The sequence below is a fragment of the Pseudophryne corroboree genome, chromosome 12 (assembly GCF_028390025.1).
Source record: "Pseudophryne corroboree isolate aPseCor3 chromosome 12, aPseCor3.hap2, whole genome shotgun sequence".
Taxonomy (NCBI): domain Eukaryota; kingdom Metazoa; phylum Chordata; class Amphibia; order Anura; family Myobatrachidae; genus Pseudophryne; species Pseudophryne corroboree.
This window is the reverse complement of record NC_086455.1, coordinates 25,595,282-25,620,292: the sequence shown is the minus strand read 5'-3', so window position 1 is coordinate 25,620,292 and position 25,011 is coordinate 25,595,282. Positions and strand designations below refer to the sequence as shown.

General features: G+C 41.5%; 1 protein-coding gene across 2 annotated transcripts in view; it reads left to right on the top strand.

The window, feature by feature from the left end:
- Positions 1–25,011, top strand: part of BRF1 (BRF1 RNA polymerase III transcription initiation factor subunit) — a 463,462-nt gene that overhangs the window by 219,671 nt on the left and 218,780 nt on the right. For both annotated transcript variants that reach the window (XM_063947216.1, XM_063947215.1), the window contains exon 6: positions 23,178–23,327. In XM_063947216.1, coding sequence (XP_063803286.1) covers positions 23,178–23,327 — 150 coding nt within the window. The remainder of the gene's footprint in view (positions 1–23,177; positions 23,328–25,011) is intronic.

Here is a 25,011-nt window from a genome sequence, read left to right as displayed (position 1 = left end):
ATGCTAGGTTATCACCCATGTGTATATCCTCCACCTAGTTGATTACTAATGACCCATACCTGTCACGCACCATCCATCGCCAGGTTTCGTGCAATATCATATAAAAACAATTCAAACAGACGACAAAGGACTCACTGTCCATCAAGCTGTGATAACAAAAAGGGGCATAAAACCTAGTTAAGGTTACCCCTCAGATTGAAACTAGGTTTATATATATATATATATATATATATATATATATATATATATATATATATATATATATATATATATATATATAATTTGCAGAGGTGCGGCACTCGTACCAAATAACCAGACTTCAGAAGCAGAGAAGCTATTGCATCAACGTTTCAATATTTATATATTGTCTTCAGGATACATAGTAAAAATACAACATACCTTATATACATGTCCACCACAAGTGAAATGCTGGCGTCAGGGCCGGGATTGCACACCCTCCCCGCCGTCGCACTGAATGGTGACGTCATCCCAAACGGGCCGTACACCTGTGAGTAAAAGCTTAACCATTCACCATACAGAAAGAATCAAAGAGCAGCTACGGAAGTTATAATATAAATCATTATAGAAAAAACAAATTATTATAACCGAGGCATAAGCAGCAGACGAAATGCATATGTAAAACAGCAAATAAATATAAAGTGTATACTTAGTTAACTTAGCAGAGAATCATGGCATAATAAATACTTAATTACCTAAACCATATGAGGGGTGGTGTTATTTTAAAACAATTAAAGAACAAAACTAATTAAAGATATACATCTAACGGAGTGCCGCATAAGAAATGTTGTCATTCAGCCCTTTGGGGTAGATGACATTTAAACGGTGGATCCATCGTGCTTCACATCTTAATAACTGTAGCGATCGGTTCCCACCTCGTCTATTCAGTGGGACCGTATCGATCATCCTATACCTAAGGCTTGTCAAGGGATGTCTAGCCTCTGCAAAGTGTCGTGCGACAGGCTGATCGCTGGTGCCCGACACTAAAGCTGCACGTATGGCAGCTCGATGGTTACCCATACGCTCCTTAAATTTAGATTCGGTCTTGCCGATATAGCAAAGACCACAGGGGCAGAGAATTTGGTAAATAACAAAGGACGAGTTACAGGTGAAATAATGTAAAATTTTATATTTTTTCCCTGAATGAGGGTGATTAAAGGAATCACCTGTAAGCATAAATTGGCACGTAGTGCAAGTGCACTTAAAGCAGCCTACCCGATTGCTACTCAAAAAAGTGGCCTGTTTTAAAGATTTACGTGTGGTATCAGTTTTGACCAAAATATCTTTTAAGTTGCGGCTGCGTGCATAGCTGGGTAACAGTCTGTAATCTTTCAAATTTAGTTTGGGGTCGCTCTGTAACATTGGCCATAGTGTTTTAGCTGTAGAAATAATAGCTGGAGTCGCCACATTAAACTTGTTCACCCATGGCAACACTTTAGGATTCCTATTATTGGTGGATTGAGCATTATTCACCAGCGAATCCCTGTTCAAAGATAGCAAAAAGTGCTATCTTTGAACAGGGATTCGCTGGTGAATAATGCTCAATCCACCAATAATAGGAATCCTAAAGTGTTGCCATGGGTGAACAAGTTTAATGTGGCGACTCCAGCTATTATTTCTACAGCTAAAACACTATGGCCAATGTTACAGAGCGACCCCAAACTAAATTTGAAAGATTACAGACTGTTACCCAGCTATGCACGCAGCCGCAACTTAAAAGATATTTTGGTCAAAACTGATACCACACGTAAATCTTTAAAACAGGCCACTTTTTTGAGTAGCAATCGGGTAGGCTGCTTTAAGTGCACTTGCACTACGTGCCAATTTATGCTTACAGGTGATTCCTTTAATCACCCTCATTCAGGGAAAAAATATAAAATTTTACATTATTTCACCTGTAACTCGTCCTTTGTTATTTACCAAATTCTCTGCCCCTGTGGTCTTTGCTATATCGGCAAGACCGAATCTAAATTTAAGGAGCGTATGGGTAACCATCGAGCTGCCATACGTGCAGCTTTAGTGTCGGGCACCAGCGATCAGCCTGTCGCACGACACTTTGCAGAGGCTAGACATCCCTTGACAAGCCTTAGGTATAGGATGATCGATACGGTCCCACTGAATAGACGAGGTGGGAACCGATCGCTACAGTTATTAAGATGTGAAGCACGATGGATCCACCGTTTAAATGTCATCTACCCCAAAGGGCTGAATGACAACATTTCTTATGCGGCACTCCGTTAGATGTATATCTTTAATTAGTTTTGTTCTTTAATTGTTTTAAAATAACACCACCCCTCATATGGTTTAGGTAATTAAGTATTTATTATGCCATGATTCTCTGCTAAGTTAACTAAGTATACACTTTATATTTATTTGCTGTTTTACATATGCATTTCGTCTGCTGCTTATGCCTCGGTTATAATAATTTGTTTTTTTCTATAATGATTTATATTATAACTTCCGTAGCTGCTCTTTGATTCTTTCTGTATGGTGAATGGTTAAGCTTTTACTCACAGGTGTACGGCCCGTTTGGGATGACGTCACCATTCAGTGCGACGGCGGGGAGGGTGTGCAATCCCGGCCCTGACGCCAGCATTTCACTTGTGGTGGACATGTATATAAGGTATGTTGTATTTTTACTATGTATCCTGAAGACAATATATAAATATTGAAACGTTGATGCAATAGCTTCTCTGCTTCTGAAGTCTGGTTATTTGGTACGAGTGCCGCACCTCTGCAAATTATACTGTTTTCTCTGTGAGGGCACCGCCGCAGCTGCTGATTTAAGCATGGAGTGCCGGACCTGCGAATCCTATATATATATATATATATATATATATATATATATATATATATATATATATATATATATATATATATATATATATATATTCATTTTATATATGTGATCAACAATATTTTCCATTGAGCTTTACAGTTGTTGGCAACAAAACAGTAATAAGACCAGAATAGCTAAAGGTAAGAGAGCCATGTTCTCAAGCTTACAATTAATAAGATATTATGAGTTTTTAATACATGAGGTTAAAGCTGGACATAGTCTAGACCAACTTACATCCAACTAAGGGGGGAATCCATTATTCGTGGTAAATTAATGTGGGCTAATTGGTTCCCTGGGGCTATTCAATTAACCCCGAAGGCAGCCCGCACCTAACAGGGCAGAGATTTCGAACACAGTGTTAACCCATAGATCTGGGAACTTTTCTTGGATTCTATGTGTTATCACCAGATAACTGGTTAATTTAACGGGGGGCATATATAATAGGGTCTGAGTTTGCCGCAGGTGCGGGATGCCGGACAATCATTTACAAGGCAAAGCCATGCTTTGTAAATGTTTGGTCCTTTAAAAAAAAACATCCAAGATCGGCCAGCATCCTGCACCTCTGGTAAACTCCGACCCTATTACATATGCCCCAACTGGTGAGAAAAAATGCCTGTTGAATAGCGGCTATCACCGTTTTTCACCCCTGCAAAATTAATGGAGCTAATCGAATAATGCCAAAAAACAGTGCTCATTACACCTCACCTGATTTTCCCCCATTTGCTCCCACACACCAGCAGATTATCATTTCAATTATCCCACATATCAGCTAGCACAGCTTGGCGTCGTATATGGCTAGAAAAAAAGAATATATTCTTGTTGTAAGGAAGCCGCTGACAAGGCGTGAGGCGGAGAAACGCATGAATTACCACTTGCCAATCACCAGCTGGGTATTAAGCATGCCTGGAAATGGCTGCATACTGAGGATAGGCACCAGCAGCTGGGAGGCACATTGCTGCAAACACTGCACTATACTCCATGTAAGGAAGACGTGGCTATAATCTTGCATTTAACTATACTAACCTGATGCTTCACTACATTTAAATACAAATCCTGAAAAGGATGAGAGACAATTGAACTAATTCATATTTAGGCCGGTATTCAATTAGCTGCAGTAATTTATTGCAGCTAATTCATTCACCAGGGGCTATTCAATTAGCCCTATATCCGCACACTTATCGGGGATTATGCTTTGTGCCTCAGACACCCGTAGCATAATCCACAATAAGTAGCACTCGGACAGCAATAACACATGGGGTCCAGATACTTATCCTGGATCCCATGTACTATTGCACGATAACGGGTCTTTTTTTCTCCTGAAAAAAACAAAAAAAAAAACCCAGGTCTTTAATTGAATAGCCCGATAATGACCATTTTTTGGGGGAGCAAATTAACAAGGCTAATTGAATACCGGCCTAAATCTGGTTTGCTAACAACTACGGACTAACAAAAATACTTTTTGCTGCTTTAGTTGTAAAGGAAAAATTATCCGTCTCCTCGTTGTGGACACTTTTTTTTTTAGTATTGTTCATCTACGTGGATTTTTCAATTTTTCGATCTCAGTAGGTGAATGCTTAGTAATACTGCCCGGTTGTTGTATTTTGTTCTTTTATATATTTTATTGATTAAATAAAAATAAATTTCTGATTAATGTCATATAAGCTCTCGCCTGCACTTTGCAGTTTCCAAGTCCTCCTCCCTTCCTTCACGGTTCACTAGGATTTCCTGCGTGTGCATGAAGTACCCAAAATGTGATTAATGCTGAATCCTGATAAAATGAATAAAGGTTTATTGGCACACAAAGGGTGGAACACAGGAATTCAGGAAGGTCAGATCTGAACAGCACAATTCTGATAAACAGAGCATATAAACAGGCGCTCGAGTAGCAGAGTATTGATTTGATGTAGTGCACAGACAGTCTTGAACTCAGGTGAAGGTAAGTGCAGATAACAGTCACTGGTAATAGCGAGTTCTGATACAGGCAGATCCAGAGATGGATTAAGGCTTTGGGGGGCCCGGGGCATTAAAGACAGGGGGTGGGGCCTAAAGTTTTCCCCATTAACTTAATCAACTTATATGGACACACCTACATATCCACGCATTTCTAATTCTAATATATATGTAAGCTAAATATACATGTACATATATATATACATGCAACATAGAATGAGGCGAGACACAGAATGGAGGTTGGCCTTGTGAAGGCAGGAATGGGATAGGACAGTGGTTTCCAAACTTTTTTGAATCACGGCGCCCTAGAATATCAGAATTTTTTTCACGGCACCCCTAGGCCAAAAATTTCTTATTGAGAAATTTAGAAAGAAATATTACATTAAGTAGATCGCGTTTATAGGTCATTCTTAGGGTCAGTTGTGTGGTGAGGGACGAGATTTGCTTCTGTTTGGCCACATATTTTATGACTGGCAGCCACCAGCACTGGTTTTACCTATTATATTCACCATGAATGATTTGAATTGGTCCTGGACCACCAACCCAGGGCACCCCTGCAAGTGTCCCGAGGCACCCCAGGGAGCCACGGCACACAGTTTGGGAACCTCTGGGATAGGGCCAGACGAACTAGCCGCCATTCTGAATGTGCATCAATGGGCCTTGGTCACCAGTGACCCATTTGGCAGTTCACTGATTGTCCTTTCTTTGCCATTTGTGATAGGTATTAACCACTGCATATTGCTGCACCCCACATACATACTTTCAACAATATTGTAGCAACTATATATACATGATAGATACTCCACATACAATATAGCACCCAGGGACTTCAGTAAACAAAGCAACGTGCATTAATCCATATTGCCGACGTTTCAATACTTAACCCATCAGGGCCCAAATACACAGGAAAAGGGCCTTTTTATGTGTATTTTGGCCCTAATGAAAATGCGTTAAGCCTTGAAACGTCGGCAATATGGATTCATTTATGTTGCCTTGTATACTGAAGTCATTGAGCGCCGTGTATTATGTGGAGTCTGTGCATAAATACAAACGAGCACTGGAGCACCTGGAGATTTTCTCTCCATCCTGCCCGCACACCATTGAAGCGGGCAGGATGGAGAGAAAATCTCCGGCATTGTTAGGATGCGGGAGATCTGCCTGCTCATCCGGGAGAAGCCTCTCGCAACTTCCAGGGAAGTAGGCAAGTATGGTGCTCTCTCTATACTGAATGGAGCCAGCAGGGTACATAAATCAATCCTTGAGCGCAGGTACTGTACGCAGGAACACAGGTACTCACAGCAGAGGTGGCTGCCGACAGACGATGTACAGACTGGACCGGATAGGCCCGGAATGGCTACACAAAGCAGGGTTATAGGAGGAACACAGGTACTCACAGCAGAGGTGGATGCAGATAGGCCCGGAATGGCTACACAAAGCAGGGTTATAGGAGGAACACAGGTACTCACAGCAGAGGTGGATGCAGATAGGACCGGAATGGCTACACAAAGCAGGGTTATAGGAGGAACACAGGTACTCACAGCAGAGGTGGATGCAGATAGAACCGGAATGGCTACACAAAGCAGGGTTTAAATGCAAATTCCAAAGTAGAAATGCACTGCACAGATAGTTACTTGAAACTTGCAGTGTGATGGTGTGTAGCAGATTAATCACTACACTCAGGACTTTGTCATGCTGCAAGTTCTGGCAAACTTTGTTGTTATTCAATATTTCTTGTTGTTTTATATGTATGTTTTATTATTAAAAATAGTTAGAAGCCATCTTACTCTTATTAATTTACCAACAGACGTGTGGCTCCGGCCAGAGCTGCCTGGTTTCCTTGGTTTTTATATAAGCTATATGCAAATTCACACCGAGTTTTCCACAGAAGGCTACAAATTGGGCCCAGAGTATGCAGTATTGAAGTGGTATCTTTTTATGTTACAGTTTGCATTGTTTATGTATTCATTCTTTGGGAAATGTGCATTTTGTTTCTTTATTGAATATGGGTACCTCCAGGGATTATGCTTTATTTATCAATTTGTAGCCCCATTTTCTCTGCTGCGTTATACCTATTATCAGTTACAGAAACGATACGCCAACCTCTCTCCCATTGTTTTCCCATTTCCAGGTTCATAGTTCTATATGTAAGGTTACTTCTGCATTGACGCAGCCTGACAATGTGTTCTAGCTGTGCATTGTCGCACCTCAGGTGTTTTTGTGACATCACTCCTATATATAATTGTACACTCCTGAATAGGGTTCTAGATACCCTCACGATTGGCATGACAAAATAGAGTACTACATTCCCACACGTAGACTTGAGAGAGATCCTGAGTTGGTTATGCTGAGATGCTTTCTGAACTTTCACATCGCTGCTATTTAACCCTTTAGTTGCTGCTCCTTATTGGAGCATCTTCTGACTAATTGTTTTAAATGCTCACAATCAGAGGCTTATCGCTTAGGCTTGCTACACACTTAACAATATGTACCCGATATATCGTCCGAACTGGCGGATCGGACGATATATTATTCACATTGTCCAGTGTGTATACACTATATTAACGATGCACCCTCCCGCTGGTAGATAACGAAGTCCAATATCTTTAGTTCCAGCCTTGAAATCTAATGATATTGGACAAGACTGCATGCACCTGGATGTGGGTGGATGCTGTCACTGACTATATCGGTGGCGATATCGTTCAGTGTGTATGTCCAATATATTTTTCACTTGACGATGTTGCATCTTATGCGCATCGTCAAGTGTGTTCCCAGCCTAACATTGCATGTGGTCCTGCAGCAATGTGCAAAGGGTTTTGGATGGCCACTCAGGGTTATATAAAGCAGGACCTCATATATAGGCTCCTTGATAGAGTTGCGGCAGCTGCAAAGAAAACCATTGTTTCCCCATGCGTCTCTAGTGAATGACAATAGCAACTTTCATGTACAAGGCATGGTTTAGCCTGGTACATGATTGCCCCATTAAAAAAATGTCCCGCACGGCCGTCAAACTCTAACTTCGTTGCAGGCCCTTATCCCCTCAAACTAAGTTGACACTTACAACTTACTGTACCAGGAGGTTAGTTGTACATATTAGCTGCCAGTATTCCCTACTTTTGAATATTCTGACTTATGACTGTTCTCTCCAGATCTTCCACCCTCTCCTCTTCTCCTTCTCATTATTACTGGTTTCAGTAATGGTTACTTAGGGGAATATTTACTAAGCCTTGGACGGAGATAAAGTACCAGCCAATCAGCTCCTAACTAGCATGTCACAGACTGGGTGTGAAAAATGTCAGGCAGGAGCTGGTTGGCTGGTACTTTATCTCCATGCACTGTATCTCCATCTAAGGCTTAGTAAATAGACTCCTTAGTTTATTATACAGTGGCGCACCCAGGGGGTGTTTCCAAGCACCCAGAAACCCCCCTCCACCAAAAAAAAAAATATATATATATATATATATTTTTTTTTTTTTTTTTTTTTTTTGCTGCATGAGTATTATTAATAGCTGTCTAGCATCCTCTGCAGCCTGCTTTCTTCCTGGTGGCACTTGTAAGTGCTTAATAAAAGTTTATTTTTAATTATAGTACATACAGTATATATCCATGTGCATGCATATATATATACACATGTATATACATACATATAAACACACACACACACACACACACACACATGTATATATATATATGTGTAATGTATGTATGTATGTGTATATATATATATATATATATATATATGTATGCATGTTTAATATGCTATGTATATGTGTGTGTGTATATATATATATATATATATATATTTGTGTAGATATTTGTGTATGTATATATAGAGATATATATATATATATATATATATATATATATATATATATATATATATAGATATATATAGATATATACACACACACTAGTTTTACGGACCCAGCATATACTGGGTCACCTCAGTCCCCACCCCCGTGATTGGCTCCACCCAGTTCTGGAAACCCCCCCATGCAAATCCTGCGTTTGCCACTGTTATAGATGCTATATCTGTGATCATCTTCTTGTCACTGTATGTGACATTGGTAATCTGTTTAATGTCGTGTCTATTTTCTGGATGTCATTCTAATTGTTGTTCTGTGTTTGAATCTCTCAACGAATTTTATATATATAATATATTTAAAAAAATGGGTTAGACCAGAGGTTCCCAAACTCTGTCCTCAAGGCACGTAACAGTCCAGACTTTAAGGATCCAGGGGTGGATCCAGAGGGGTTGGTGACACCCGGTGTGCAGTTATTAGTAACGCCCCACACACAGAATGTGCGTGCGGCTGAAAAGGGGTGTGGCCTCTGATAAAAGATCTTGGTTTCACAGGAGTCATCCGCTGCTGGCAGAGGGGGCGTGGCCTAGTGCGAAGCCCACCCTTGGTTACATCACTCCAGGGGCGTGCCCAGCATATCCAGAGAGATGCCTGGCTTCCTCCAGGGACTAGTGGTTGCTATACAAGCTCCTTCTCCGTGACAGGAGCCAGTTGCTGCAAGATAATGTCACACTGCAGCACCCGGCTCCTGTCACTGCAGAGTAGCCGGCATTTGGTGTCACCCCCTCCACAGGGGACACCCGGGAGCAGCCCGTACCCCACTAGTGACCAATGTAAATTTAACCATCTGTGTGTGAGAAGTTGTTGCACAGTGTTGGAAACGTTGACAAAAATGAATAGATAATAATTGGTGGGTGTGAGAACGCTGGGTGATAAAAGTTATGGAGGAGAGCTGTCCGGTGACAAGGCGGTGGTTCGTTGGAAGGGCAGGAGTGATAAGTGTTGGCGGTGTGTGGGATTTCATGATTATAGAAGCTTATTGAGATAGCGGGGGGATTTATATGTGACCTTTTATTTTCTGGAGACAGATTGAGGATGTTACCGTTAATAAATGTATTGTGTTTATATTGGTTAAAGCAGCTCACAAATTTACATCAAAACTTATTTTATAATAGGAATTAAAAAAAACCTGTATAAGAAGACTTGTGAGCGGTCACGGAACGATCAGTATATCATTACTAGGTCTATCAACAAGGTGAAAAGTCATTTATCTTCAGCCAGAAAATAAGAATTTATGTACGTATGTCCGATTCTCTCACGCTCGCTGTAGGTGACTTATGAATTTATTTAAAACAAGTGGCAAACGCACAATAAAATATTTTGACATTATAGCGTATCTCACCTGGCTTCCGGCATCCCTGTGCGAGAGGTTATACTGTCCAGATATTTTATTGTAAGTTCGCTGCCTGTATGAGATGAATTCATAAAGTGTGATAACTGAGTTATGGTATGCGAGAGGTCACCTGCAGCAAATACGTGCGGTTACATGAGAGAAAAGGACATCTTCAGTGTCAGAACAGCTCACTGATTCCTTTTTCTGGAATGGTGTGTGTATGTGTGTAATATACATATAAATACAGTACATTGTGTGTTTGTGTGTGTGTATATGCCGGTGAGGTGAGGCAGATGCTTTCCTGTCATACTAACGGATAAGTCAGAGTTTTGACTAAATACAATATATGAAAAATACAAAGAATATATTATGAATATCTTCTTTGTGTTATTCTAATTATTTTATAGTCAAAAGTATACAGATGTGGATAAAACCACAGGGAACCAGCGCTCAAACCCTATTTGTAGTGGTGAGTGATACGGTTATAAAGTGAAGCTAAAATCAATAATGAAAAAGCAGGTAATATACTTAAGGTTGTTTATTCTAAGATGCTGAGATACTTTCTTTCCCAACAGGTATAAATTCGGTTTAAAAGTCAATCAGTGATTGGGGCACGCTCCTGGTTTGAGCTTAAATTCTGAAGTGCAAGGTTCAATTGAAAGAACAAATGCTGTAATCTTTGTAAAGTCGAAAAAAAGAAAAAGAAAAATGCCACAAAAAAATATTAATGATAATATGTACTAAAGTCCAAACGGTTTACAAGTCTATACAGACAACGGCGTCCCGCTAATCTGTGCTCTGAAGTGAAGGATTCTCTTGTGAAGTGATGAACAGTTGACAGCGGTAGTGTATGCTTTGGTTAGAGTGGAGAATAAGGACCCTGGACTGGCGCTATTCCTCCTGCAGCACGTCCCACAGTAGAGCGCCCGAATCAGGCCCGCTCTGTGGGGCCGCTGACCTGGGGTGTGCGCCTGTCACAGAGGCGAAGTGGACCCGGCCGGGGCTCTCCGAGCGGCTGGCCGCGCCTCTCCTCCTCCTACAGGGACTTACCTTCTCCCTTCCCCTCCGCCTTCCACTCTCCTCTGTCTCGGGCTTCTTCCGTCGCCTGGCAACCGGTTGCTTCCGGAACTCCGGATCACGTGACCGGATGGTTTGCGGAAAGGATTAGCAGTACTGTCCTTCTTTGTAGTGAATATTCGTCCTCAGTCCAATGTAGTATAGATGGGTAGCTCCAACGCGTTTCGACCTGTTAGGGTCTTCCTCTGGGAGTCATTTGTGTGTTTAGGTTGCAGGAATTTAAGGTGTCCTGATAGGGTGGGATCAATTCCCATTGGTCCTCTGATCTGGCTTTGTGATTGGCTCACAGCTTGTCAATCGAAGTTTATGGGAGGATGTGACATCATCACAGTGCTTTAGAGTGTGCCCAGTATTATCTGGCTTTGTGATTGGTTCACAGCTTGTCAATCGAAGTTTATGGGAGGATGTGACATCATCACAGTGCTTTAGAGTGTGCCCAGTATTATCTGGCTTTGTGATTGGCTCACAGCTTGTAAATCAAAGTTTATGGGAGGATGTGACATCATCACAGTGCTTTAGAGTGTGCCCAGTATCGTCTGGCTTTGTGATTGGCTCACAGCTTGTCAATCAAAGTTTATGGGAGGATGTGACATCATCACAGTGCTTTAGAGTGTGCCCAGTATTGAAAAAAGGAAAATAATGGAAAAATATATCCGTAGTGAAAAGGATACATATAAAGTTACAATATAGCAGTTATATGAATCAATCTTGCAGAATGGTGTTAATACTCAAAATAATGAACCTTGGGATATTTTGAGGCTATGTTCAAAAGCATGAGAATAATGATTAACCCTCTACAGCATTAACCAATGCCTGTCACTACTTTGATGTGAGAATGTCATAGAATAGTGAATGTAGCTGCTGTTGAATTGACTTGAAATGGGATATGTCTTCATTTGCATATGACAGACCTAATTTCGTTGTCAATGTTGAGCCCTTTGGGGGCCAGTGTCCCTAAATTAATCATCATGCACAGTTCTTCCTTATTGATTCTGGAGATGTAATCACCTCCTCTCCAGTTCTTTTTGACCTCTTTTACACCAGTGAACTTAAGTAGAGCAGGGTTTGAGTTGTGAAACTCTTTGAAATGTTGGGATAATGGGTGGTCTTCTGTGCCTTTCCTAATGTTGCGTACGTGTTCCCCAATTCTGACTTTCAGTGGTCGTATTGTTCTTCCTACGTATTGTTTAACACATGGGCATTGGAGGATGTATATAATGCCCTTGCTGTGGCATGTCAACCTATTCCTTATCTTATACTCATGTGTATTCGCCTCAGATATTATGCTATATGTTGGTGTAGTACTCCTGGAATTGGTTACCTTACAACCTACACATGTCCCGCAATGGAAAAACCCTCCTTTGCTATGTGAGCCATCAATGGTAGTCTGTGTGGTGTTTGTCGGAGGTATGCAGCTATGTATAAGTTTTTGTTTAATGTCTGGAGCTTTTTTGTATACTACCTTAGGATTCTGTGGTAGTATCTCTGCCAAGGTGTCATCTTGTAGTAAAATTGGCCAGTGTTTTTTGAGGATCTTCTTGACTTTATGTGCCTGGTCAGAATATTGTGTGATGAATATAGGTCCTTCAGTCATATTTTTTTGTGCAGATTTGTCCTTGTAGTCCAAAAGTGTTGAGCGATCATTTGCTCGAACTGTGTCAAAGGCCCTTTTTACCAAGTCAGGGTGATAATTTTTCTCTTTGAATCTTTCACTCAGGGTGTGTCCCTGTGTGTCGTAATCATTTAGCCTAGAGCAGTTGCGTCTAAGTCTTTTAAACTGGCCCATCGGGATACCGTTGAGCCAGGTAGGATGATGTCCACTTGAGGCTAGTATAAAGCTATTTACATCAACTGCTTTATTGAATGTGTTGGTGTGCAGCGTCCCTTCCTTTACAAAGATATTGAGATCTAGAAATTCCACCTTTTCTTGACTGTAATGTGAGGTGAATTGCAGATTGCGGTCATTGTTGTTGAGATGTGATAGAAAGCTCTCAAGTGATTGTTCGTCCCCTTTCCAGATGAAAAAGACATCATCTATATACCTGGTCCAGAGGACGAGATTTGCGCCAAGGTCTGGGTCTGACCATATGATGTCGTCTTCCCATTTACTCATAAAGAGGTTTGCGTAACTTGGCGCAAATCTCGTCCCCATGGCGGTCCCTGTGGTTTGCAGAAAGAAATCGTTATCGAACCAGACATAGTTGTGAGTCAGTATGTAGTCTATTCCTCCTAGAATGAATTCCCGCTGTTCTATCTTCATGTCTGGGTCGTTGTCTAGGAAATGTTGTATGCTACGTCGTCCCTGTGTGTGATCTATAACTGAGTACAAGGATGTTACATCGCTTGTAGCTAGCCAATAATTGTCTTCCCATGAAATAGATTGCAGTTTCTGTAGGATGTCCGTGGTATCTTTGAGGTACGATTTTTGCTGTTTAACATACGGCTGCAGGAAAGTGTCAATGTACTGTGATAGATTGGAACTGATGGAACCTATGCCGGAAATAATAGGTCTACCTGGTGGTTTGGTAGGATGTTTATGAATTTTTGGTAAGTAATAAAATACCGGTATTATGGGATGTTGTGTATCCAGGTAAGTGTGTTCCTGTGTGGATAGAATGCCTATGTCTAGTCCCTCTTTGAGTAGAGTTTGTAATTGTTGTTTGAACAAGGTTGTGGGGTCTCCTTTAAGTTTCTTATAGGTGTTAGTGTCATTAAGGATCCTATTGGCCTCCTCCATGTAGTCCGCTTTATTGAGAAGTACTATCCCCCCTCCCTTATCAGCTGGCTTTATGATTATATCAGTATTTTTACTTAGATCAGAGATGGCTCTCCTTTCCTTATTGGTCATGTTCAATTGTCTGGGCCTGGGATTCTGTCTATCTAGTTTCATGATGTCCTTTTCCACCATGCTGGTAAATGTGGCTATGTGGTTGCCCGTCATGTAGCTGGGATAGAACTGTGATTTGGGTTTTAAACTGGTATGTACAAATGGGTCATTGCTGGTGGGTTTATGTTGCGGTATCGGTGTCTTATGAAAAAATTTCTTGAGTGTCAGTTTGCGGGTGAATTTTTGGATGTCCATGTAGGTTTCAAATTTATTGAGTGATCTAGTTGGTGCAAATTTGATTCCCTTATCCAGGGCACTAACTTGGTGAGTGTCTAAGATGACGTTACTAAGGTTGAAAATCCCTTGTCCTTTCTTGTCAGTGTTAGTCACGGCCCGTGTCTGCCTTTTTTGTCCTCCCCTGCATCCTCGTCTGGTTCTGACAGTTTCCTTTTCGATGATTTGTTGTGTGTTATGACAGACCCTTCCTGGTAGATGCGGTCTGTCATTGTTCCTAAAAAATCCTGATCTGCACATTGGAGTAATGTGCCAACCTCTGCTGACTCAATGTTAATTGTAGCGGTGAGTGTGTTCTTTTCGGTTTGGTCTATGTGTAGAGGTAAGGAGTTAAGTGCTGCTAACTCAGTGTCCAGCCACCCTTGTTCTAGAGAGTGTCTCGCTAGTTCGTGTGGTATTTCCTCTTCAATGTCGTATACAGAGAAGGAAGTGTCACAGTCTGTACTGGTAGTGGAATCCAGTGATGTGTCGATTGTCTTATGTTGTAGATTCTTGCAAGTTTCTTTGGGGGTTTTTGAGTATAACTTTGTCATGTACTGTTGATATGTTAATCTTAATCTTTTGTAAACGGGTGTCCTGGGATTTCCTGGTTTCTGAATGTTGTCCGCTGTCACCTTGTTTGTAATGTTAGTATGCCATTGTTTTTGTGTACCTTTGGTTCTGTTCTTTGGTCGTGTTTTGTGATGTATACCAAATTTGTCCCTGAGTATCTTATTTTTCTTGACTAATATTATTTTCTCCTCTCCTTGTCTTACCCTACTGAGAGTGAGTTCTGTTAGTGTGTGAAATTCCTGATCCTGTTCGAATGGTTCAAGCTGCACATTCAATTGTTTGATACTTGTCTCTAGTCTGGTTAGTTCTCCAGTGTGAGTGTCTATCAGGAGCTGTATTAGTTGGTGTGAGCAATCATTCAAAATCGTGTTCCATCTGTTGATGAAAGTTGGATCTGGGTTGTGTAATGCTGGTGCCTTCTTTAATTTCAGACCCTTTGGTATAACCTTGTTAGCTTGATACCAGTTCAGTGTTTGAACATCCCACCATAACTTGTTCTCTTTTGTAATCAGTTTCTCCAGCTGTGTAAAGTGTTTGAAGAAAGCACTGGTGTTATGTGTAATGGTGGGAGTGTCTTTAAATTGTGCGAAAAGTGTATGGGCTCTAAGTTCCCTATCCTGTTGGTTGTCTAGAATACCCATAAGGGTATGTGGTTAACCTCTTGCAGCAGATTCGGAACAAGAATTGCAGATATACAGAAATGGGTTCTCTGCGCACTGAGGTGTTAATCTGAGGCGGGCTGTGCTGCTGGTAATGAGGGGTGTCCCACCCCCCCTTAAATGGTAAGTATACAGATGTGGATAAAACCACAGGGAACCAGCGCTCAAACCCTATTTGTAGTGGTGAGTGATACGGTTATAAAGTGAAGCTAAAATCAATAATGAAAAAGCAGGTAATATACTTAAGGTTGTTTATTCTAAGATGCTGAGATACTTTCTTTCCCAACAGGTATAAATTCGGTTTAAAAGTCAATCAGTGATTGGGGCACGCTCCTGGTTTGAGCTTAAATTCTGAAGTGCAAGGTTCAATTGAAAGAACAAATGCTGTAATCTTTGTAAAGTCGAAAAAAAGAAAAAGAAATTCTCCACTCTAACCAAAGCATACACTACCGCTGTCAACTGTTCATCACTTCACAAGAGAATCCTTCACTTCAGAGCACAGATTAGCGGGACGCCGTTGTCTGTATAGACTTGTAAACCGTTTGGACTTTAGTACATATTATCATTAATATTTTTTTGTGGCATTTTTCTTTTTCTTTTTTTCGACTTTACAAAGATTACAGCATTTGTTCTTTCAATTGAACCTTGCACTTCAGAATTTAAGCTCAAACCAGGAGCGTGCCCCAATCACTGATTGACTTTTAAACCGAATTTATACCTGTTGGGAAAGAAAGTATCTCAGCATCTTAGAATAAACAACCTTAAGTATATTACCTGCTTTTTCATTATTGATTTTAGCTTCACTTTATAACCGTATCACTCACCACTACAAATAGGGTTTGAGCGCTGGTTCCCTGTGGTTTTATCCACATCTGTATACTTACCATTTAAGGGGGGGTGGGACACCCCTCATTACCAGCAGCACAGCCCGCCTCAGATTAACACCTCAGTGCGCAGAGAACCCATTTCTGTATATCTGCAATTCTTGTTCCGAATCTGCTGCAAGAGGTTAACCACATACCCTTATGGGTATTCTAGACAGCCAACAGGATAGGGAACTTAGAGCCCATACACTTTTCGCACAATTTAAAGACACTCCCACCATTACACATAACACCAGTGCTTTCTTCAAACACTTTACACAGCTGGAGAAACTGATTACAAAAGAGAACAAGTTATGGTGGGATGTTCAAACACTGAACTGGTATCAAGCTAACAAGGTTATACCAAAGGGTCTGAAATTAAAGAAGGCACCAGCATTACACAACCCAGATCCAACTTTCATCAACAGATGGAACACGATTTTGAATGATTGCTCACACCAACTAATACAGCTCCTGATAGACACTCACACTGGAGAACTAACCAGACTAGAGACAAGTATCAAACAATTGAATGTGCAGCTTGAACCATTCGAACAGGATCAGGAATTTCACACACTAACAGAACTCACTCTCAGTAGGGTAAGACAAGGAGAGGAGAAAATAATATTAGTCAAGAAAAATAAGATACTCAGGGACAAATTTGGTATACATCACAAAACACGACCAAAGAACAGAACCAAAGGTACACAAAAACAATGGCATACTAACATTACAAACAAGGTGACAGCGGACAACATTCAGAAACCAGGAAATCCCAGGACACCCGTTTACAAAAGATTAAGATTAACATATCAACAGTACATGACAAAGTTATACTCAAAAACCCCCAAAGAAACTTGCAAGAATCTACAACATAAGACAATCGACACATCACTGGATTCCACTACCAGTACAGACTGTGACACTTCCTTCTCTGTATACGACATTGAAGAGGAAATACCACACGAACTAGCGAGACACTCTCTAGAACAAGGGTGGCTGGACACTGAGTTAGCAGCACTTAACTCCTTACCTCTACACATAGACCAAACCGAAAAGAACACACTCACCGCTACAATTAACATTGAGTCAGCAGAGGTTGGCACATTACTCCAATGTGCAGATCAGGATTTTTTAGGAACAATGACAGACCGCATCTACCAGGAAGGGTCTGTCATAACACACAACAAATCATCGAAAAGGAAACTGTCAGAACCAGACGAGGATGCAGGGGAGGACAAAAAAGGCAGACACGGGCCGTGACTAACACTGACAAGAAAGGACAAGGGATTTTCAACCTTAGTAACGTCATCTTAGACACTCACCAAGTTAGTGCCCTGGATAAGGGAATCAAATTTGCACCAACTAGATCACTCAATAAATTTGAAACCTACATGGACATCCAAAAATTCACCCGCAAACTGACACTCAAGAAATTTTTCATAAGACACCGATACCGCAACATAAACCCACCAGCAATGACCCATTTGTACATACCAGTTTAAAACCCAAATCACAGTTCTATCCCAGCTACATGACGGGCAACCACATAGCCACATTTACCAGCATGGTGGAAAAGGACATCATGAAACTAGATAGACAGAATCCCAGGCCCAGACAATTGAACATGACCAATAAGGAAAGGAGAGCCATCTCTGATCTAAGTAAAAATACTGATATAATCATAAAGCCAGCTGATAAGGGAGGGGGGATAGTACTTCTCAATAAAGCGGACTACATGGAGGAGGCCAATAGGATCCTTAATGACACTAACACCTATAAGAAACTTAAAGGAGACCCCACAACCTTGTTCAAACAACAATTACAAACTCTACTCAAAGAGGGACTAGACATAGGCATTCTATCCACACAGGAACACACTTACCTGGATACACAACATCCCATAATACCGGTATTTTATTACTTACCAAAAATTCATAAACATCCTACCAAACCACCAGGTAGACCTATTATTTCCGGCATAGGTTCCATCAGTTCCAATCTATCACAGTACATTGACACTTTCCTGCAGCCGTATGTTAAACAGCAAAAATCGTACCTCAAAGATACCACGGACATCCTACAGAAACTGCAATCTATTTCATGGGAAGACAATTATTGGCTAGCTACAAGCGATGTAACATCCTTGTACTCAGTTATAGATCACACACAGGGACGACGTAGCATACAACATTTCCTAGACAACGACCCAGACATGAAGATAGAACAGCGGGAATTCATTCTAGGAGGAATAGACTACATACTGACTCACAACTATGTCTGGTTCGATAACGATTTCTTTCTGCAAACCACAGGGACCGCCATGGGGACGAGATTTGCGCCAAGTTACGCAAACCTCTTTATGAGTAAATGGGAAGACGACATCATATGGTCAGACCCAGACCTTGGCGCAAATCTCGTCCTCTGGACCAGGTATATAGATGATGTCTTTTTCATCTGGAAAGGGGACGAACAATCACTTGAGAGCTTTCTATCACATCTCAACAACAATGACCGCAATCTGCAATTCACCTCACATTACAGTCAAGAAAAGGTGGAATTTCTAGATCTCAATATCTTTGTAAAGGAAGGGACGCTGCACACCAACACATTCAATAAAGCAGTTGATGTAAATAGCTTTATACTAGCCTCAAGTGGACATCATCCTACCTGGCTCAACGGTATCCCGATGGGCCAGTTTAAAAGACTTAGACGCAACTGCTCTAGGCTAAATGATTACGACACACAGGGACACACCCTGAGTGAAAGATTCAAAGAGAAAAATTATCACCCTGACTTGGTAAAAAGGGCCTTTGACACAGTTCGAGCAAATGATCGCTCAACACTTTTGGACTACAAGGACAAATCTGCACAAAAAAATATGACTGAAGGACCTATATTCATCACACAATATTCTGACCAGGCACATAAAGTCAAGAAGATCCTCAAAAAACACTGGCCAATTTTACTACAAGATGACACCTTGGCAGAGATACTACCACAGAATCCTAAGGTAGTATACAAAAAAGCTCCAGACATTAAACAAAAACTTATACATAGCTGCATACCTCCGACAAACACCACACAGACTACCATTGATGGCTCACATAGCAAAGGAGGGTTTTTCCATTGCGGGACATGTGTAGGTTGTAAGGTAACCAATTCCAGGAGTACTACACCAACATATAGCATAATATCTGAGGCGAATACACATGAGTATAAGATAAGGAATAGGTTGACATGCCACAGCAAGGGCATTATATACATCCTCCAATGCCCATGTGTTAAACAATACGTAGGAAGAACAATACGACCACTGAAAGTCAGAATTGGGGAACACGTACGCAACATTAGGAAAGGCACAGAAGACCACCCATTATCCCAACATTTCAAAGAGTTTCACAACTCAAACCCTGCTCTACTTAAGTTCACTGGTGTAAAAGAGGTCAAAAAGAACTGGAGAGGAGGTGATTACATCTCCAGAATCAATAAGGAAGAACTGTGCATGATGATTAATTTAGGGACACTGGCCCCCAAAGGGCTCAACATTGACAACGAAATTAGGTCTGTCATATGCAAATGAAGACATATCCCATTTCAAGTCAATTCAACAGCAGCTACATTCACTATTCTATGACATTCTCACATCAAAGTAGTGACAGGCATTGGTTAATGCTGTAGAGGGTTAATCATTATTCTCATGCTTTTGAACATAGCCTCAAAATATCCCAAGGTTCATTATTTTGAGTATTAACACCATTCTGCAAGATTGATTCATATAACTGCTATATTGTAACTTTATATGTATCCTTTTCACTACGGATATATTTTTCCATTATTTTCCTTTTTTCAATACTGGGCACACTCTAAAGCACTGTGATGATGTCACATCCTCCCATAAACTTTGATTGACAAGCTGTGAGCCAATCACAAAGCCAGACGATACTGGGCACACTCTAAAGCACTGTGATGATGTCACATCCTCCCATAAACTTTGATTTACAAGCTGTGAGCCAATCACAAAGCCAGATAATACTGGGCACACTCTAAAGCACTGTGATGATGTCACATCCTCCCATAAACTTCGATTGACAAGCTGTGAGCCAATCACAAAGCCAGATAATACTGGGCACACTCTAAAGCACTGTGATGATGTCACATCCTCCCATAAACTTCGATTGACAAGCTGTGAGCCAATCACAAAGCCAGATCAGAGGACCAATGGGAATTGATCCCACCCTATCAGGACACCTTAAATTCCTGCAACCTAAACACACAAATGACTCCCAGAGGAAGACCCTAACAGGTCGAAACGCGTTGGAGCTACCCATCTATACTACATTGGACTGAGGACGAATATTCACTACAAAGAAGGACAGTACTGCTAATCCTTTCCGCAAACCATCCGGTCACGTGATCCGGAGTTCCGGAAGCAACCGGTTGCCAGGCGACGGAAGAAGCCCGAGACAGAGGAGAGTGGAAGGCGGAGGGGAAGGGAGAAGGTAAGTCCCTGTAGGAGGAGGAGAGGCGCGGCCAGCCGCTCGGAGAGCCCCGGCCGGGTCCACTTCGCCTCTGTGACAGGCGCACACCCCAGGTCAGCGGCCCCACAGAGCGGGCCTGATTCGGGCGCTCTACTGTGGGACGTGCTGCAGGAGGAATAGCGCCAGTCCAGGGTCCTTATTCTCCACTCTAACCAAAGCATACACTACCGCTGTCAACTGTTCATCACTTCACAAGAGAATCCTTCACTTCAGAGCACAGATTAGCGGGACGCCGTTGTCTGTATAGACTTGTAAACCGTTTGGACTTTAGTACATATTATCATTAATATTTTTTTGTGGCATTTTTCTTTTTCTTTTTTTCGACTTTACAAAGATTACAGCATTTGTTCTTTCAATTGAACCTTGCACTTCAGAATTTAAGCTCAAACCAGGAGCGTGCCCCAATCACTGATTGACTTTTAAACCGAATTTATACCTGTTGGGAAAGAAAGTATCTCAGCATCTTAGAATAAACAACCTTAAGTATATTACCTGCTTTTTCATTATTGATTTTAGCTTCACTTTATAACCGTATCACTCACCACTACAAATAGGGTTTGAGCGCTGGTTCCCTGTGGTTTTATCCACATCTGTATACTTACCATTTAAGGGGGGGTGGGACACCCCTCATTACCAGCAGCACAGCCCGCCTCAGATTAACACCTCAGTGCGCAGAGAACCCATTTCTGTATATCTTTTATAGTCAAAACAATGGAGTAAAAAGTCTATGACAGTGGAGGCACTGCATATCTTTTCCGCATGTCTCTGATCAAAACTCATCACATTTCCAGCAGTATATCCTGCTGCACCGGTGTATAATGCCCACATGTATGTACTGCTGCACCTGTGTATAATGCCCACATGTATATCCTGCTGCACCGGTGTATAATGCCCACATGTATGTACTGCTACACCTGTGTATAATGCCCACATGTATATACTGCTGCACCTGTGTATAATGCCCACATGTATATACTGCTGCACCTGTGTATAATGCACACATGTATGTACTGCTACACCTGTGTATAATGCCCACATGTATATCCTGCTGCACCGGTGTATAATGCCCACATGTATGTACTGCTGCACCTGTGTATAATGCACACATGCATGTACTGCTGCACCGGTTTATAATGCCCACATGTATGTACTGCTGCACCTGTGTATAATGCCCACATGTATATCCTGCTGCACCTGTGTATAATGCCCACATGTATATCCTGCTGCACCTGTGTATAATGCCCACATGCATGTACTGCTGCACCTGTGTATAATGCCCACATGTATGTACTGCTGCACCTGTGCATAATGCGCACGTGTATATACTGCTGCACCTGTGCATAATGCGCACGTATATATACTGCTGCACCTGTGCATAATGCCCACGTGTGTATTCTGCTGCACCTGTGTATAATGCCCACGTGTATATACTGCTGCACCTGTGCATAATGCCCTCGTTTATATACTGCTGCACCTGTGCATAATGCCCACGTTTATATACTGCTGCACCTGTGCATAATTTCCACGTGTATATACTGCTGCACCTGTGTATAATGCCCACGTGTATATACTGCTGCACCTGTGCATAATGTCCACGTGTATATACTGCTGCACCCGTGTATAATGCCCACATGCATCCTTTGCCTCATATATTGTGTATAAATCTGACACTGGTAATAGCCAGTGCCTCCTGAGCCATTAACTGCACCGCTTGTCCCTGTGTCAGGAGGCACTGCTATATACCTACTCAACAACCTTGGTGCCCTCCATAGGTGCTACAAGTGGGGCTCCCAAATAAATACAGTCAGTAGCTGCACTCTGGTATAAAGCCAGGACTCAGGTGCAGGGATAATGATCCAGTGTTACAATGTCTTTATAGCAATAAAGGCATCGATATGTTGGAGCATTATCCCTGCATTATTAGTACTGACTTTATACCCGAGTGCGGCTACTGACTGAGTATGACGACTTGCAACTAAAATCGAAACATTGATACAACCTGTCTGCTGACTTATTTAATGTCCGTGAGTGTCGCCAGCCGCCTATTCTATAATATATCTATACCAATGCAGTATATTAGGAGAATGTATCTACATGTATCTACCTGTAAATTGCTAGTCATCCATGGCCACATCTTACTGCTTCCACATCGATGGGTTTCTATGCTGATCTGAGATTTATGTTTCTAATAGTCATTCACTAGAATGTGTACATGGCTAGGAATGTAACTGAAATATAACAAATAATAATGCCCTGCATCAGCTCACACGGACGTGGAGTAGCCTGTGTAAAGTGCTATGCATGCTGTACTTGGTGCTGTGCTAGCGGATGAGGTGTCCCCTAATGGCGTATTCTCTCTTGCAGACCCCTGCCTATATATTCCGCGATTTGCGCACATGCTGGAGTTTGGAGATAAAAATCATGAAGTATCCATGACTGCTATGAGACTGGTCCAGAGGATGAAGCGGGATTGGATGCACACAGGCAGACGGCCATCTGGACTCTGTGGTGCCGGTATATAGTGACTTCATATTTCCCCCCTGTTAGTAACTAGCTGTATTTCTGGCATAAGCTTGTTCTATGGAGGTTGCTCATTATGAACGTCTTCTTTCCTGAGACTAGGCTCATTAATTACATAATCATATGCTCCATTTTATACATTCATACACAGCCATTTCCAAAATAGCCATGAGGTATCCGTAAACCCCAATACATTACTCCTGCATTAAATCTGCTATAGGGGTGACACCTTTGGTGACTGAATAAACAGTTTGAGACTGAGTAGTATACACTTACTTAGAAATAGAATGACCTAAGGGGGGTATTCAATTAGTGCCGTTTTTTCGACCAGTCGAAAATACGGCACTTTCCGCCCAATTTTAGGTTGAATTTACCTTCGACCTATTCAACATTGTTTTCACTGGTCAAAAAATCCGGCACTGGCGAAAAACCACATGCAGCGGCGAATTTGCCGCTGATGCACGTGTTTTGGCGAATTCACTGGCATTTTTACAACAATTTTTGCCCATGCCGATTCAACAAAAAAAAAAAAAAAAGTGAAACCGCATGGGCGAAAATGGATTACAAAACGGGTGAAAATGCCCGCAATTGAATACCCTATGTCAAATTAGTACTGTTTTTTTTAACTGGTTAATTGAATACCCCTAAGGCTACTTACCCAGTGACCTTTAGAGAGCATCCTGCTGCTAGCTTTTTGTGTGATAGAGCATGCGTACTTGTATGGGGATAGAATATATTGGTCCAGATGAACCCCATCTTTCTCTCTCCTGTGATTGGGTGCTCCACGTGCTATATATGATTATGTGAGTATAATATATTAGATGTATGAAACTTATTTTTATAGGTAATATAAAGACATACATCATGTAGTTACTTAACCATATATTAAGCAGAAGACTGCAGGAATATTCTTTATGTTAATTTCCTTATGATATAAAAAGAACAAATGTCACCAAATAAGAAAGTATTGGGAGCACCCTGTTCGTCTCCCTGGTTGCCCTATGTTCCTTTGTGGAACCACACTCACGTTGGGACGTGTAATGTGTCACTGTATGGGGAGAGGCACACATTTTGGATGTATTCACAGTTGTATACTCTTTCTGGACATCTAGTTCTGCAAATGCCAGCAATTTCTTGGGACTATATGAGACCAATTCATTCTATACAATGCCGTTATATACGAAGTAGAACGCAAAGTGAACATTTACCTATTGGATTGTAGCTGCTTCTCACCAGGATTGTCTCCTGCATTTATACTCATTTGTTCTGTAATGATGACCTGTGGCGTATGGGAAGGGGGTAGGGTGTTATGTCTAAAGCTGCCCATATACTGCAATACCACAACCGGCCGAATATTGCATTGCATGTGGCCCCAACATAACCGAGGTGCAGTTAATGATGTGGAAACTGACAATTACCTATCTGGGTGGGAAATCCGGTTATAAATACCACTATCTACCTGTGCACTTGTTCACCCTCCAGCAACTGTAACAGACTTCAGTAAACCCAAAACTTTAGACGTGTGTGCAAACGGGAACAAGGCTTTTGTCACTTCCGTATAAATATACATTAGGATAGCGCATCCTCTAAGACTATTTTCTAACTGTGACTTCAGAATTCCCACTACCCACCAATCTGTCACCCTTCAAACCCCCTTACACACCTTCCTACCTTTTCT